This window comes from Catharus ustulatus, chromosome 3, assembly GCF_009819885.2.
Source record: "Catharus ustulatus isolate bCatUst1 chromosome 3, bCatUst1.pri.v2, whole genome shotgun sequence".
In the NCBI taxonomy this organism is placed as follows: domain Eukaryota; kingdom Metazoa; phylum Chordata; class Aves; order Passeriformes; family Turdidae; genus Catharus; species Catharus ustulatus.
This window is the reverse complement of record NC_046223.1, coordinates 112,486,302-112,502,953: the sequence shown is the minus strand read 5'-3', so window position 1 is coordinate 112,502,953 and position 16,652 is coordinate 112,486,302. Positions and strand designations below refer to the sequence as shown.

Below are 16,652 nucleotides of genomic sequence, written 5' to 3'. Positions count from 1 at the left end.
CAGCTCTCAGTTATGTTTAAATCTTCTTTCATCCTTCAAAGGCTGGCTGAAAGAAGTGTCAGGTCATTATTTCAGGCTGTAGCTTAATACTTAGGCTTACCAGTGTACGATCTCTCTCTTTGGTAAAGACCTTCATTCACTGAAGGACAAGGTATTAGTGTTATTTTTAAATATATTCCCAGCCCTGAAGAGTTAAAAATAGCCTTCTACGAAAACGCACAGTAATTGGTTAAACCTTGTTAGCAATCACATGAAGATGATAACTCCTCCCAGGAAAAGACATAGCCAAAGCAGCTTTGACATGGATTTATACTTAGAAGAGCAGCTGCAGGCCTACTGAGAAGGAGTTCACAATATAGACTCCTGGATTATTAGCAGAAAATAGCAGCTTGATGCTGGAAAGGAAGGAGACATGAGAAAAAAATTTTCTCATAGTGATCTGCAAGCGAATTCCATGGATTCTCTACTTTGGAACAATCATCATTAGAAAGAAAGCCTAAAAGATGGATCTGGGAAAGGCAAAGCTGCTGAGAACTGGCCTCAATGCTTTATATCAAGCTATCCACCCGGTGCATGGAATTGCCTGGACAGATGGGAAGCAAGTGATACTGACTACTCTGTACTATCAAAATGGAGAGCTGAAGTTTGGAGACTCAAGCATTGTTGGTCAATTTGAACATGTGCATGGACTTTACTGGGGCCCATGTTGCTCTACAGACACCCCAGCTCTGCTTGCTATTCAGCACAAAAAGCACGTAAGCATTTGGCAGCTGGTCTACAGCAGTGCAGAGAAGAAAAAGCCCTTGATTTCTCAGACTTGTGAGGTTGGTGAGCCATTTCCACTGCTTTCTCAGGGCTGTGTCTGGCATCCAAAGAAGGAGGTCTTGGCTGTGCTTACAAAACGAGATGCTTCAGTCTTGCATGCCGTTCGTACTGACAATACGCGGGTTAAAGCGGAGATCAAAAGCAGCGGACTCATCCACTGTGCCTGCTGGACTAAGGATGGTAATCGTTTAGTGGTTGCTATAGGCAGTGCCCTGCACTCCTACATATGGGATAATGCTCAGAAAACTCTGAATATCTGCTCCTTTTGCCCAGTTTTTGATGTGGGAGGTTATATCTGCGCTATAGAAGCCACTCTGGATTTCCAAATTGCTGTAGCTACTGAGCTTCCTTTGGATAATATCTGTGGTTTCAATGCAGGCATTGCATTTGATGTGCCCTCTGGTACAGAAGCTGGTTCTTTAATCTCACAGTCTGCTTTGGTGCTTGGTGATGAGGAATACTCCATGGACACACGAAGAAAGTCCATAGATTCAGATAGATCAGGTGTTGATTCAGTTGCTTCTTCTTCATCAGGTCCTGTGGATTTGACCCATATCCTTGCAAACCACCGTCGGTCTGATCCCAGTCCTCTCCTTACTCTGAAACACAAAGACTCTGCAGCAACAAATGGTCAAGATTCTTCTCACTTGATCTTGGTGACTTTTGAGAGGAAGGTAACGACCACCAGAAAAGTCACCATCCCAGGTATTCTGGTTCCTGATATAATGGCCTTTGACTTAAGAGCTCAGATTGTGGCAGTAGCCTCTAACACTACTAATATTGTTCTGGTGTATTCAGTAACCTCTTCTTGCATGCCTCACATTCAACAAATCCAGCTGGAAAAAAATGAAAGACCAAAGGGCCTATGCTTTTTAACAGATAAACTCTTATTGATTCTGATTGGCAAGCAGAGGTTCCCTGAGCCTAATCTCATTCCATCTTCAAGTTCAGACAGGTATATAATGCGTCTTATGGTCAAAGAATTGATGCTGGAAGAAAATTCTTCAGCATTGCCTGAGACTAAGCAGAATATGTTTTATAACTCTGAATCCTCTGTTAATATACCTGGAAAAAGAAAATTCTTTGAGAATCTTGCCACAGAAGACCAACCTCAAATCAAGGAGTTGTTAATACCAAGAAGCACAGTTATTCAGTCTCCAAGTGGCAGGAGAAGACTCATTGAAGAAGTAAAGAGCCCTAGTTATGAGCAGAGCTCTTCGTCAAGTGTGAGTGACCTGGATGAAAAAAGGCTCCTAGGTGACTCCTCAGTGGCCTTGGAAACACTGGATGCTGAACCCATGAACCGCTCAGTGTCTCTTCGTGGTTTTGGATCACCTAGCAGGATTTCCAGCAGACCAGCATCCCCTAAAGTGCAGTTCAATGTGATCCAAGAAACATCAAATTCTCCTAAAAACAACAATTTGCCAAGTGAAAGGGGAATGAGTCACATATCTAGAAATTTGGAGAGACTTTGTGGCAGTTTCAATGACTTACAGCTGAGTCTTTCTGAAATCACGGACTTTGCTAGGAACGGGAGGAGGATATCCTTCGCCTACCCATGCTCCCAGGAACCACCTGTCGTGCATGTCACTTACCAGGTAACATTCTGTCAGCTCAGAAGTACTGTGATTGGAACCAAATTTTTAAATAATCTTGCATTTTTTTAGCTTTAAATGCAGTTTATTCTTATCAACCTGTAAGAAATGTAACCTAGGTTTGGCATCAAGCCTAATCTAAAACGGAATGATAATCTGTCATTGGAACAATACCTCAGGATGATGTGGATAGTTTAGAGGATACTTAACATAGTTTAGAGGTAACTTAAGCATGGGAGATTTGTCTGTTTGTTCTTTGATGATGCACTGTTGTCTTGGACACTGGCTGATTTTGTGTGCATCTGTCAGAGAGAACAGAGCCAGAGTTGTTCATCTATATTAGGCTTATATTTTAGTTTAGTGCAGAGATAAGATGATGAATGGGGGGCTAGAGCAGCTCACCAGAAATGTAATAAATTTAAACTGGAGCTCAAACCTATAGTTTGAAGATAGCCATACTCACAGGAAGACTGAAACAAAGTACTGAATCTCAATTTATGGAAAATTTAAATGGACATGACATGAATTTGGATTCTTTCTACTTTGATTTCTCAACACTATTCTTCAAAATATTCATTATTCAAAATTAGGTGTACTCAATTTGTAAACCACATAACCACTTAAAATTTTCTGGAAAAAAACCCCTCAAACAAACAAAATCCTTCCTTTCCATCAATATGTAATTATGATTTCATTAAATAAATATAAGAATTTCAAACCATCATGTTCCGATCTACCCTTGTTTAGGCAAATTTCCTCCTGGCTTCAATAAGAATTTCAACTAAGGAATGCAGGTTGGGTAATTATTTCTATCTACTATTTTTAATACTATTCATAGGAATATATAATAATACTATACTGATCAGATTTTTGACCATGCTGATGGTAGTGATAAAACTGGTGTCCCTTTCAGGGTAGAGATGCCATTTATAAGTGGATTCTTATCTACTGCAACATAAGCAGCATTATGTCAAAATAATACACTGTATTGTGATGATGCTGAAGCAAATTTTACTTTCTTTAATTTTAAAGGAATCCACATAGACATCTAAGTATCTCTCCTTAAACACTCATTAAGGGAATGGTGACTCGATTCAATCATGGTCATTGCTTTCTAGCAATCATTTACTTGGCATTTAAACAGATTCTGGTGTTTTGGGTTCTCTGGAAAAAAAGCAAAGCTTTCAATCTGAATTAGTCAATAATTTAACTTAAACACATTATACAAATTCTAGTGAAAAAGCAGCATGTCTATTTTTAATAATTTAGGATTTTATTGGCCAAGAAGCAAGCCCTTCTGTTCTCCAGAATGTTCAAATTAATTTTGATTTCTTAACATAAATCAACTTATTTATTTAGCAAGCAGCCTTATTTCTAAGATTCAATTGGATTAACCTTTCTCAAGAGAAGTTTTATTTGTGACATGTAGCATTAATCTAAGATCTGAAGTTGCTGTGCACATGCTTGCACAAGAAGTAAGAATTAGTTAACCTGTTATTTTTCTTTGGAAAGAACAACAAAAAAATTAAGTGCTTCTAAAATACTGCTAGAAAAACTATGTTTAGAAAGGAATACTTCTTTATTGGAACAGGTTAGTTTCACATTAAGCCAGCAGCAAGCACTGCTAGCACCGCATTACAGTGACTCAGAAAAGTGCCACTAATGCCTTCCCACACACAGCTTTCCTGGGGAAGTCTCGACTAATGCCTTGTGTAGTTCAGCTCCTCTTCTGAAATCTAACAGGATCATAGCGTGATGCCAAAAAATAATGAAAAATAAACTTGGCAGAAAGGTCTGCAGACAGACAGGGAAATATTTGCTTCATAGGCAGCTAATAATTTTCAGAGAAATAGTTGTTTTGATTAGTTTATATTCAGACATCTGAACCTTGTTCCTCCTTCAGGAGTTGTTTAGTGCACTGTGAGCTCAGAGACCAGCTGGGCTGTGGGTTCCAGCCAGACTGTGTTCACAGAGCAAAAAGTCAGGAAATAGCTTTATTGCCTTATGATATAAATATCAGACAGTGGAAAACATTCTAAGCTTTAGGAACACTGCAGTCCAGTCAATAATGTGGCCATTATCTTCCAGCTCTTTGTGCCAAGCACATGTCCTCTTAAGTGTCTCTATAATCCCCAGCACAGCAGAGGCTCAGCCTTGATTGAGAAATCTATTGTACTAAAGAATATAATGATCAGAACTGCATAATCATATTTATACATTTAAAAAATAAAATGAAAGTTTAAAACATAACAGATAAAAATGTAGCAATAATTAACGAGCAATTATGAATACTGCTGTGCAGAAGCGTTCTTGACATATTTATGTGTACTTTATGTTCTGCTTTGAAAACTAAAAAAACCCAAAACATTTATTAGTTAATAATTCATAATGTCTGCTCATTTAACAGCCTTCAAAACCTTTGTTTATCCTGTTAGTGCAAGCCTGCCTGTAACTTCTCTGAAGTCACATCTATGCAGCGCTCCCAGAATTGGTATTCTTTGTAGCCCATAGCCATAGAAGAAAACCATGATCATTCACACTTTGGAAATGTCATTGCACTATCACTTTTGTAATAGCATTCAGCCACCAGAGGTAACTTGATCATTCAACCCTGAAAAGCAAATATTATTTCTCTTTCATCACATACAGGCTTGTGATTCAGGGGAATGTGGGAGGGCAGACAGACAAATGCTATAAGAAGATATTATTTAAAAAGGAAAAAAAAAAAAAGGATCTGTCACAGATTTTTCTGTTTCATTTTGCAAAAAGATACTTTTATCATCCTTTTCCCCAGAAAAGAAACAGCTGCAGAATATTTAAAGTAGTCTCATTCAAAAGCTAATTACAGTGGAAATAAAGCCAATCTGGATCTCAAATTAAAGGCATTTAGGCAAACCTCCCCAGGAGGAATAAAATTCATCTTAATCTGAAGAATATTTTAAACTCCTACATTTTCTTCACAAGCACTATGATGTCAAAAGTTTATATCACTGAGAGCATATATTGCATAATTAAACAGGAAATAATATCTTTTCAGCAATTAGTCACAACGACTTTCTTTTCTTAGCACTCACCAATAGTTGTACACAAGTCAATTTTTACTTTCATAGAATCTTGATACAATTTACTACAGCTACAAAGGTCAGCTACAGAATAGACTTTTTTTTTAATGCATGTCTGTGAGATGAACAGAAAGGATCCAAACATCTAGCAGTAAAGCTCTGATAGAAATATATGACTTAAAGAAGGGGACTATAAGGGGGGCACAGTAAAATGAGAGAAGACCAGGCTGAAATGATGAACTGTAATAAGACCATGAACCCTTCGGAAATCCAAAGGGCAATTTTGACTTGGGTTGAGCAATAGAAAGTAGGTCATGAAAATGATGGAAGAGCAAGCTGATATGACTGCTCCCTGGAGTAAGAAACTAGTCAGCTATCCTGAAATTTAGAAAGAAAAGATTTAGGATGACTGTAAAAGAAAGACCTGCAGTACTCAAGAGAAAGTGTGATTAATGCATGGATAACATTTTGAGCAAAGGTTGAGGAATTTGTTATGAACAAATTCTGTCAACAGTGTTCTGAAACTGATCACTAGCAGACAAGCAGGGTTTGTAGAGGAGACACAATTCCTTTCGTTAGAGCAGATGATTTGTTTGTTGGATACAGAGGTGTAAAAGGAAAGCAACATGCATTGTAAAAAATAAAGCCAAGTTTTCATACTGCACAAAGAAAGTAAAGATCATACATAAAGATCATGGAAACACAAGCACAAAAGGTATATCTTAGATGACAGTACACCTGAAACAGCAGTTGCAGAACTATTAACAGAGAGCCAGGAGGAGAGAAATCCCAGCATTGTGTCACCTGGAATGCTGATGTGCCCTATAAATGCAAACTGCGCTGGGATTTAAGCACCTCTGAGCACCTCAGATCTCTTCCTGCGTAAACATTTTACAGGCTTATGCTACTCTGCCAGGTTAATTAAGGTTGCAATTGGAATGTCCTACATAAGGGTAAGGAAAGGAAAGATATCAATATCTCCACCACAATAAAAACAGAATCTACCAAAAAGCAGGCAGGAATCACAGCAACAGTAGAAATGATGACAGGGAAGGGGAGCAGTGCAAGCTGTCAAACCTAATGAACACTACCTGTGGCAATGCTGCTCAAGGTGCAATGAGAATGTAAATCATAATTGTCCTTCCTCTTCAATGCTCTCTTCCTTAGCTATTGAAATGTTCTTTTCCTTGTCTTCTGGGACAGAACCCCCACATCTAGCTAATCTACTAACTTCTTCTCATCCTGCACAATGAATATGGGGGCAAGGTAAAAGCAAGCTGACTAATGGGTACTAAGGTATCAAACCTGAAATCACTACTGGAGCACAACACAGCTGAAATCAAGGGGTTAAAAGAATCAAAACAGAAACCTAGGCAACTACAGCACTATTCACTGTACAATGCATGTAGTAACCTGACTCCTTCCCTAATAAAAAAATGGATTATTAACAAAAAGGAGATGAAGAATATTTAAAATACCTGTAATTCAGTACAGTATTTGAACTCATGCCACAGGGGAAATTATTTGTTCAACAGAAGAGAATAGGGATTAATAGAACAAAAATAAGATGGTAAAGGAATTAGCTGCAAAGGAGATAGTAATAGTTATAGTAATATAGAAGAAAATGGAAAAAAATTACTAGTGGATTTTCTCATTATGGATTTCCAGGCTCTTCTAAAAGTTTTATTAATGATCTGCTGAGTTACGCTTATAAAATGTGCATATGACATGAAGTCAGTAATATTTTCAGTAAAGGATAAGGATTTCACACCTGTAAATTGATGTCTATTTTTTAAGATCTAGAATTTGTAAAAATGAAATTAACTAAATGAACTAATATAAAGTGCATTGCAATATATTCCAGGATTAAGAGATGAAATTTCTGCTTTTGTACATACTTAGTGACTGCAAGATGACTGTGAATCCAAAATATAATACTGTAATGAAAAGAACAAAGGCAGTGTGTGGGCACATCAGTGAGACACATCCTTCAGCAGGTAATGAGCACTGGGCATACAGCTGGCAGGTCTCATCTGAAAAAGATTTTTACATTCTCAGACATCCATTGGCAAGAAAGACACATTGAAACTTCAACTGATCATTAACAAGTGTGAGTAAAAACAATTCTGATTGGTAGCACATTCTCATTTACTTCACTCTTTCATCAGTTGTTGAATTTAAGTTCATTAAGATGATTTCAGCATGCAGGGGAGTGTAGGCAATGCATTAGGAAACACAAGACAAATGAAGAAAAGGTCAAGAGGCAGAACCAGCTCCAGATGACTTCTCAGTGGGGTTCAGAAAAGGGAGAGAAGGCATGTTCACTTACTGTGCAGACATACCTGAGATATGTAACATCTCATCCAGGAATCCTTTTGCCTTAGTAAATGATTTTTTTCTCATACATATTTGCAATCCAAAATGTGAGTTTTGAAAGACAGTTTGGCATTGCTGTGATGGGCTGGCTGCTGCCCAGAACACCCTTTATAGGCCATAAAATCTGATCTGGGCAGGCTGACACGGGTGAAGGAAAACAATTATTGAATTGACTGTTTCTTTTTGCTGTGGTTTTGTTGAAGGAGAAGTGGAATTGACATACTACAGGGAGCTGTCTAAAGAAACTTAATCTAAAAATACACACTAACGTATTTGGAAATATATTTGTTTCTTCTGTGAATAACATGTTCTTTGTCTACCAATAAACTTTGTTCTAGGATAAAGCAACAAACACAAGGGATTTTAATCTGGGAATTTCAAGTCCTCTGATTTCTACTGGAGATAAATAATAACATAGTAAAAACAGACGTGGATTTTGGGAAGAAGTGGATTAAATTCAGATTTGGCTCGAAAATTGTCTTTGGGTTAAGGCATTAAAGTGAGAAATACTAAGGCAAGCTTTTAGTTGTACCTCTAACTCTGTCACAAATTACTTCTACGACCTTGACTAAATCTCTTAAACTCCCTGTGTAATGGTGCAGTCATCTATAAAAAGGGGATACTAAGAGTTACCTGCCTCACAAGAAGGTACAAATTTAAATCAGTTAATCTGTGATATGATGTCTGTGAACACATTCCTCCAAGAGAAGGCACATTATCATCACTTAAACAAAGCATTAAACAAAAAGGCTACATAATTAGAAGATTATAACAGAGAAAGATACTTATCTGACAGAATTTGTAAAAAGTCAAAAATAAATGTATAAAATGATTAGGTTTATCATTACAAACAGAAGCATATGACAAAGAGAAAATAGCTCATATGAACATCGACAAGCAATGAAAAACAAACAACTGAGACTTGATCTTTCACCTCTGTACTTGAAAAACTGTATAGGATAAAAAAGAGGTGTTGTGCAGTTTTGTGTATACAAAAATGTCTTCCACTTCCAGTGGCTGTTCCAATAATAATGTGCAATGCCATATAGGAAACAAACTAGAACAAAGTCATGAGTATAAAATTCCATTCAACTGATTTCATGTCAAGAGAGACAAAGCTAGATTATATTTTTATAAATCTTGAGTTGAACCTATCTATGTGAAAAATGGACCACTTGGGTCAAGGCAATAAGCCTATCGCGTTTACAGTTCATTTTTTTCTGTAATTCATGAACTTAAGTTCCAGTTTGAATAAGCTCTGTTACTTCAACCTGGACTCAGGAAAGTGAAGTAGCTGTTAAACGTGCTTGTCAACAATCTGCAGCAATGACAAAGCTTTGCACAAATATCTGCCCAGGCAAAGAGCACCTTTGCAATGTCTATGCAAAGCATACACTCACTACTGAATATTCAGCCCATTGAGTTTCAGGTGTCTTTAGGTTCAATAGAATATAGTATATATAACTTGGAAATACCTAAAAGTTACAAAGAACTTCTCTTATATAGGCACAGCTGTAACAATAAGTTGCTATAGGTTTATGACTAAGAAAATGATACTTCCTTGATGCATTCCTTAGGTATGTCCTTTATTAATTATGCACCAATAAATTTCTGGTTGTTTTGAATGTGGAAAAAAGATGAGAAGACCTTTGAAAGTTGGAAAGTTCACATTTTTAATGGAAAGATGTTTTTTATGTTTCTTATGTACAAAATCAATCATAATAAATAAATAAATAACGATCAGCCATAGACTATCTGCATGAGCAATTTATATCAGACTAGGGGAAAAGACATTTGCAGCAGTCAGCAGACATTCTGATTTACAGAATTCAATAAGGTTGCATGACAGCACAGATACTGTGTACAGAAAAGTAAAAGGGATTGATCTAGAAAGTTTGTTACACAGCAAAAAAGCACACGTTCACAGAGAGCAACTGTCAAAAGACAGCACAATTAGAAACAAAGACGAGCATTACAAGAGACATTTATTTAGTCAAAGGTCAGATTACTGTGCACACAAATAGAAGATGCATTTGTGAATTCATTCAACTGTAAGTTTTACATTAGCAAGAAAAACTCAAGGGTGTGAAGTAGACACAGGCAGAGCAGGACTAGAACAGGAGTTAGGATAGATGAGATTAGATGTCAATCCATTTTGAAATATTACCTTGGATCCCTTTTGAATGTATGAAACAGAGGGGTCTATGAAATGGGGTAAATAGACTGTTTATTCATAACAAATATGTAAAATCCAGGGATACTGCAAACATAAAGATGCCAAAGAAAAAGAAACAAAGCAAAACAACACATGGAGCTACACAGAGAGAAAGCATGGAAAGAACAAAATAAAATTCACAGGACAAAGTATAACAATATTATTTAGCAATACTATTTAGAGGAAAATGTCCCTTTCATATCTTTTTCATAATGACACGGAGTCATTGGAAAATTTTCAATGATAAAAGGACTTTTGAATGATAGCAGACAGGAAAATGTAAATTCGAATATATACACTCCATGACCATAGCAGCTCAACTATTTTTTGTCCTTGCACCTTGCAGTAACCAGAAAGATGAAACACAAAGATGTTGATTCTCAGGGGCACCTAAATTTCACGAAGCACGAACAAGCTACCTTTAAATTCAAGTATATTATTTCAGTGAATATCATAGTAAATTCCCAGGTTGTAAATCTATACATTCCTTTTCTCTCAAAGCAAGTCACAGGACTCCCAAGCTACCTTGCTGTGACAGCTTTTCAGAGAGACTGTTGCTATGTCCTGTCTCTCCAATACTCCCTGTGCCAAAATAACCCTGAGGTCACTTTACCACTCAGGGTGGAATAGCTGCTCAAAGCCACCCACACATAAAGCTGAAACTGAGCAGAGAACTCATTTACTCTGGCAGCATCTGGAACAACGTTATTCCAGGTATGATACATTCCCTTCCACTAAACTGGATCAGACAGGGAGGCCCTTCACATGGTCACACAAATGCCTGCCCCAGGACAATACACACACAGGGCTGAGGCAGATTCGAGCTGCAGAAGCTCACAAAGCAAAAACCAAAGAAGCATTTTCATCCTCCTCACATGGGACTATGAGATTGTGCTTAAAATGGTCCTGCATGATGATGTCATCTATGAACTGTAGGAAAGACAGACAAATAAAAGGCAAAATGACTAAAGAACTGAAAGGATTAAGAGCAGAGGAATAGTTATAAGAACTCGGGCTTGATGTCTAAGCCATTAACAAGATCTTTTCTTTTACTTACATGCATATGAAGAAAAGCTTTTCAAATGGATCAGTTGCTGAAGAAACAAAAGATGTTCTCCTCTGTGATGGCAAGATTCATTTGAGTTTAGTCCAGCAGCTCTTTGATCTGCCTGTTATTGAAATGAAACATGGTATGTTCTTTTTATTTCTGCTATCTGGTTTCACCTGAGATTTTTAGCATAAAAGAGGCATTTGTGACAGAATCATTACCCTAGACTTTAGTAAACTGAGTTAACTAACTTATTTTTTGCAAGTGTGTTTTCTTTTGTCTGAAACACAGTAGTCTCTTGAAATAATTTAAATGCTAAGTAACTGCAAAACTACCTATTAGCAGAGTAATATGTTAAGTGTCTCTGCAAAGGAAAGCTGAGAAAATAATCAGTACACTGTGTTACCTGGAAGTAGAATTGCTTTCCTGAAACCTTTTGGCATTTTGCTCCACCCATGTGTACTAGCATGTCTCAGCCCTAGCAACAAATTATAGTTTGGAGACAAATTCACTCTCAGAATACTATTTATATTTATATTTATATTTATATTTATATTTATATTTATATTTATATTTATATTTATATTTATATTTATATTTATATTTATATTTATATTTATATTTATATATCAAGTAGCATTTGGAATTATTTTAATGTAAGATAAAAAATGAAGCTCAATGTTACTATTTGCCAATCTCCAATTTTTACCACCCACCACTGATTAACTCACAAGGACAGATGCCACAAGGGGAACCCTGGCCCCAGACTGGCCTCTGAATTGCCCTATCCCTGTCTGTTCCTCTGTGACACCTTCTAGCAACACACACACTGCAATTTCTTAGCCATTTCTCTATAATGCTTCTGATGGCTTTTCTCATCACAGACTACTCTGATCCTCTCTCTGAGGTTGTTCCAGAAGACATATCCAGAAGGATATGCAGGTTCCATATTTTTGTCAGGAATCTTCCTTGACTGTGCAGTGCAGTGGAAGCATAGGAAAAATCTCTACCTGCTATTTTGTAGCAGGTATCTGCAGCAACATGATGCAGCCCTGCATCATGAGTGAGGTGAGGAGGGGCCCATTTTTGGCCTGTATTTCCAGGTCTTGATTTTGGAAAGAAATGCCCATAATAAACAAGGGGACTGAGAAAATCTATTTTCAGCTCTATAGACCAATTGAATATTTAATTAGCAGAACACCTCTCCTCAATTTTATGTATTAGACTTCAGAGATACCAAAAAGATAAGGTCTCAGAATCATCCCAACGTGTCCCTCTTTCTGCTCAGATTTTCTGATATTGAGTTTGTACGCTTACAGCAAAAGGGAAATTGAAATAAGAATCTTTCTAAAATTCCTAAACAAAAATCCTGCAAAATTAAAATGTTTGGAGAAGAAGCACTTGTGTGGCTCTTTATTCAGTTCTAGATGATACTTGCTTATATTCCTAAAAGTTTCTTCTGACACAAGACATAAATATTAAATGCAAAGTTTAAAAATATCACTCCCATCCTTTAGTACTGTAAAATTAAAGGGTATGTAATGAAAAGCATGCTTGTATTATAATGACAGCCTGGCATTTTTTACTATGAGTAAACACTTAAGCATTAATAGATTGAAGGGAAAAGCTTCACAGCTGTAACTCAAATTCATGTCCACAGCACTGCTGTTAAGATCATCAGAGTTAAAAGAGCAATGAGCTCGGCCTCATTGTTTGCACTTTAAACCCAGGACTGTAATACCATTACCTGTGCTAAATACAGTCTGCCATGTAGCAGCACACAGGAGTCTCTTTTTGGCACATCATCATAATAATTGTTCACAGTAAAAGGGAACTGCACTCTGCACATGGCTTTTACATTGAAATATCCTGTGAGATATGCTTCCAAGCAAGTGTTATCAATAACACTGCAAATTTCCAGCATTTCAATGGATGAAAGTAAGTCCCAAGAGCGTGACATAAAACTGTGCTTAATCAATTTGATGAACAATAGAATATCCATTTGGACCTTAGAACTTCCACTGCTCACAGAAGCTGAAGTCTGCTCAGATTTAGAAAGAAAGTATTAAGAGCAGAAGATTAAAGATTCATGGTTTGGAAAGACAATCTTCTTATGATGTAACAGGTGACATGACAACATACAACCAGCCTGGAAAAGTTCTTTGTTAGTAGTTAAAAAAGGGGAGATTTACCTTCTCCAGAAGGTAAAAAAACCCCAGTTTTATCCCAAAATCTAAAATCTCAACACAGAACCTATTAGGGCTTTCTTTCCCTCATATCCCAGCTAACGCCCCTGCTCAATAATGACAAAATCACATGCTCTAAGGAAAGTGTGTCATATAAGGGCTCCCACAATGCTTTTAAGTTGTCACAGATTTTTTTTTTCCCATAAATTGCCAAACTGAAAAAAAATAAATAGACAATTCACTCTTTTCTATGAGAACTGCAATATCCAGACAAAAAGGAAGCCAGATGAATCACTCAAGAAAACATTTGTAGCTTCATTTTTAAGCTAATTTGCTAAGAAAAGTAAAAATAAAGTGGGGGGAGGTTTATTTTCAACTTCTCTGCAATACAGAAAGAGACCCTAAATGGTTTTGAAGTCTTTCGGGTTTTAAATCTTGTATTTTTCTTTTTTCCAGAAAAAAAAAGGATTTAAAATGTCATCCATATTTTGTTCATTCTCCTTAGAAGAGTCAATAAATAATTAAAAGACAAAAATTTTACCGTAGCAGCTTTTGTAACTCATCTTCCAAGTGTAACTTTCTTCTATTTCCTATATGAATTTGAAAACATATGAAACAATCTTGGTTTGACAGTAATGAGATGGAGACCCCTACTCCCTTCTAGAACAAGTACAGCACAATCATTTTTGTGGGCAACTTTTCCAGTTTTTATAATCTCTTTGTCATTTGGATAGAGCAGATGAGTGAAAAGGCTAAGCAGAAGTAGATGTCATTAAAACAAAAGTCAGCAGCGAAAGGCTGGTTGAGTTTTCAGAAGATGAAGATACTTACAGTTTATCAGAACTAGCAAAGATGCACCTTGTGTTTGGACTTTATATAAAGGACAAAATGCCTCAAACCTTGCAAAACCTTTCATTTGGCCCCTCAATGCATTTGCACAAAGGTGTGTTGAGGATGGATTGTCAGACCTTAATGTCATTAGTGTAATAAGGCTTTAGTGCACAAAAAGAAACCCTGCTCTGCCTGCGTGCTCACTGACTTTTAAAAACGTGCTTCTACATTTACATAACCAGAGCAGTGCACTCATTTTCTTTTTCTTGCTTAATCTTTGTAGGTTCTTCTTGGATTGTGCTCACTGCAGACAAGGACGGCTTTGTGCCATTAATATTCAAAGCCACACAAGAGATAATCATAAGGGATGGAACTGACAGTTCAGAAGTCTACGGAGGTCACTCCCGCAAGAAAAGCATCCCAATGCGACCACCAAGCAGGGTGACATAATTTCTGAACAAAGAACCCCAATGACCTTCTTTTCTCCTACAACACAGGGACATTCTGTGGTTTCAGACACTGAGAGACTAGAAAGCTGTTTTCACTACTTTCCATGTATTGTAACTGTAAAATCTGTGGCATGGTTACACTATAGCTCCATCCTCGGGTTGGCTGGAGCCTCATGATCTCTTCTGAAGGACTGGACCTACAGTGAAGTTCACCACAGCTGCTGCTATTAATGGCTGTCATGGACTGCAGTGGAGAGACTGTTGTCTACTTTGATTGAGGTCACTGTGTTCTTGGAGGAATGGTATTACACTAAAAATCATGCATGTAACAACAAATCTAGCTGGTGCAGGTGTACAGTCTACATAAAACCTGAAGAAAATACAACTAAAGAGCCTTTATATTCATTAAGGAAAACCAGGATAGGAAAATTAAAAAAAAAAAAGAAAATTGCTTCCGCCTCTTTTCTGTTCCAGCTGGATCCCATGGAAACCTGCAACATTTTCAGAAATGTCTAATTTTTATATGAACATGTTCAATTACTAAAAAGGCTGCATCACTGTCTCCTGTCAGTGTCTTACAAGTATGTTGATTTATACATGCACACTGAAGAGAGAGAAGAAAATCTTCCAAGATAAATTGAGGATCAAAGACGTTGAATGTAAATTTCATTTGGCTAAATGCAGGTGTATACACTGAACCTTTCATCTGCCCTCCTGCATGATCAGTCAAAAAAAGAAAAGCACTCTTCTATAGCAGATTATTCATGCCCTAAGACTTCTAAAACTGATTGTGGTGAACTGTCCCCATCAAATAAGTAAATAAGTGCCTGTTCCTTTCCACTGACTGCAAACACAAGCAGGGGGACTGGTCTGAACACAAACATTTACATTTAGCCAGGTGAACTGAGGTTCACCCTCAGAGACAGGTGAGAGTCAGGCAGGCAGACCCACAGAAACAAAACTATTGTGATTATGCTGATAGAAATAGGCATAAGGCAAGAATTTAATGAACTCCCTAACTTTTCCTCATTGAAATGCAAAGAGAAAGATAAAGTAGAGTGAGCAGCAATGTGCAAGGGCATTTTGCACTGCTGGAAGCAAGCAAAGATGTGCCTGCTTCACCCTGTACAGCCAGGGAAACAGACGAGGAAGGACACTTACTTAATCTACTATTAGGAGTTATTTTTCATTCTGTGCATTTTGGGTCTTGTTAATGCTCCTGGGGAGTCTTTTTTCCCTTCCTGGGTACTATGGTGAGCCCATTCATAAGGCACAGATGCTAAAATCCAGTTACAATACTTCACCCCATACAAAGGCAGGATCAAGACAGTAGATCTGTGCTCTGAAGGACCTTAATGGGTTTGGAGGTTTGGCATTAGTACCATTACAAAGCAGCCAGCAATCTCATATGGAACAATTTCAATTCTTGAAATAAGTAAACAGTTTCATTTCATTGAATTAAATGTCTTCTTCATGCAAGTATCCTCCCAGGGACAAAGGAATTATCAACCTAAATCACCTACAACCACAGGCATGCAATACAGTGGAGGATATTTGTACTACCTTGTTCACAAAGATCTCTTTAAGTAGCCTCAAGAAGCATTCCTAATTGTAAAAAAATAATCCTAAACAACAAATAAATATGACTTTTTAAGCATTAAACACATCAGTTACTTTATAGTTATTGGGTTAATTGGGTTTCCTGTTTCTTTGCATTAGAATTGTGTTCAAATGGGAATTTGTATTAATACTGTTTTAAGAATTTGATTTGATTTAAGTTATACTTTCCTTCACTGAAATCAGCACAAATCACCGAAATCAAATAAGTAACACAGAGTTTCACAGACATAGATAGCATGGTGAGGGAAGACATGATCAGATTTCTAAAGGACATAGCACATTTCAAAGCAGCAGCTGTTTCTAATCCTGCAAATACCCTTGAATAACATCCTTGTGTCTCATAAGTCTTGGGTATTTACAACGCTTATGTTATGGCCAAGCAAAAGAAAACTTAATTATAACTAACTAGAATGATGGGAGGATATATTTTATGCTCAAATAAAGA

General features: G+C 37.1%; 1 protein-coding gene across 1 annotated transcript; it reads left to right on the top strand.

The window, feature by feature from the left end:
* The first annotated feature begins 327 nt into the window (after nt 1-327).
* LOC116994167 (WD repeat and coiled-coil-containing protein-like) lies at nt 328-15,298 on the top strand. Its single transcript, XM_033055655.1, has 3 exons — nt 328-2,423; nt 11,143-11,263; nt 14,422-15,298. Exons 1-3 carry the CDS (start codon nt 504-506, stop codon nt 14,586-14,588), a joined length of 2,208 nt encoding a protein of 735 aa, XP_032911546.1. The 5' UTR covers nt 328-503; the 3' UTR covers nt 14,589-15,298.
* The last annotated feature ends 1,354 nt before the right edge of the window (nt 15,299-16,652 follow it).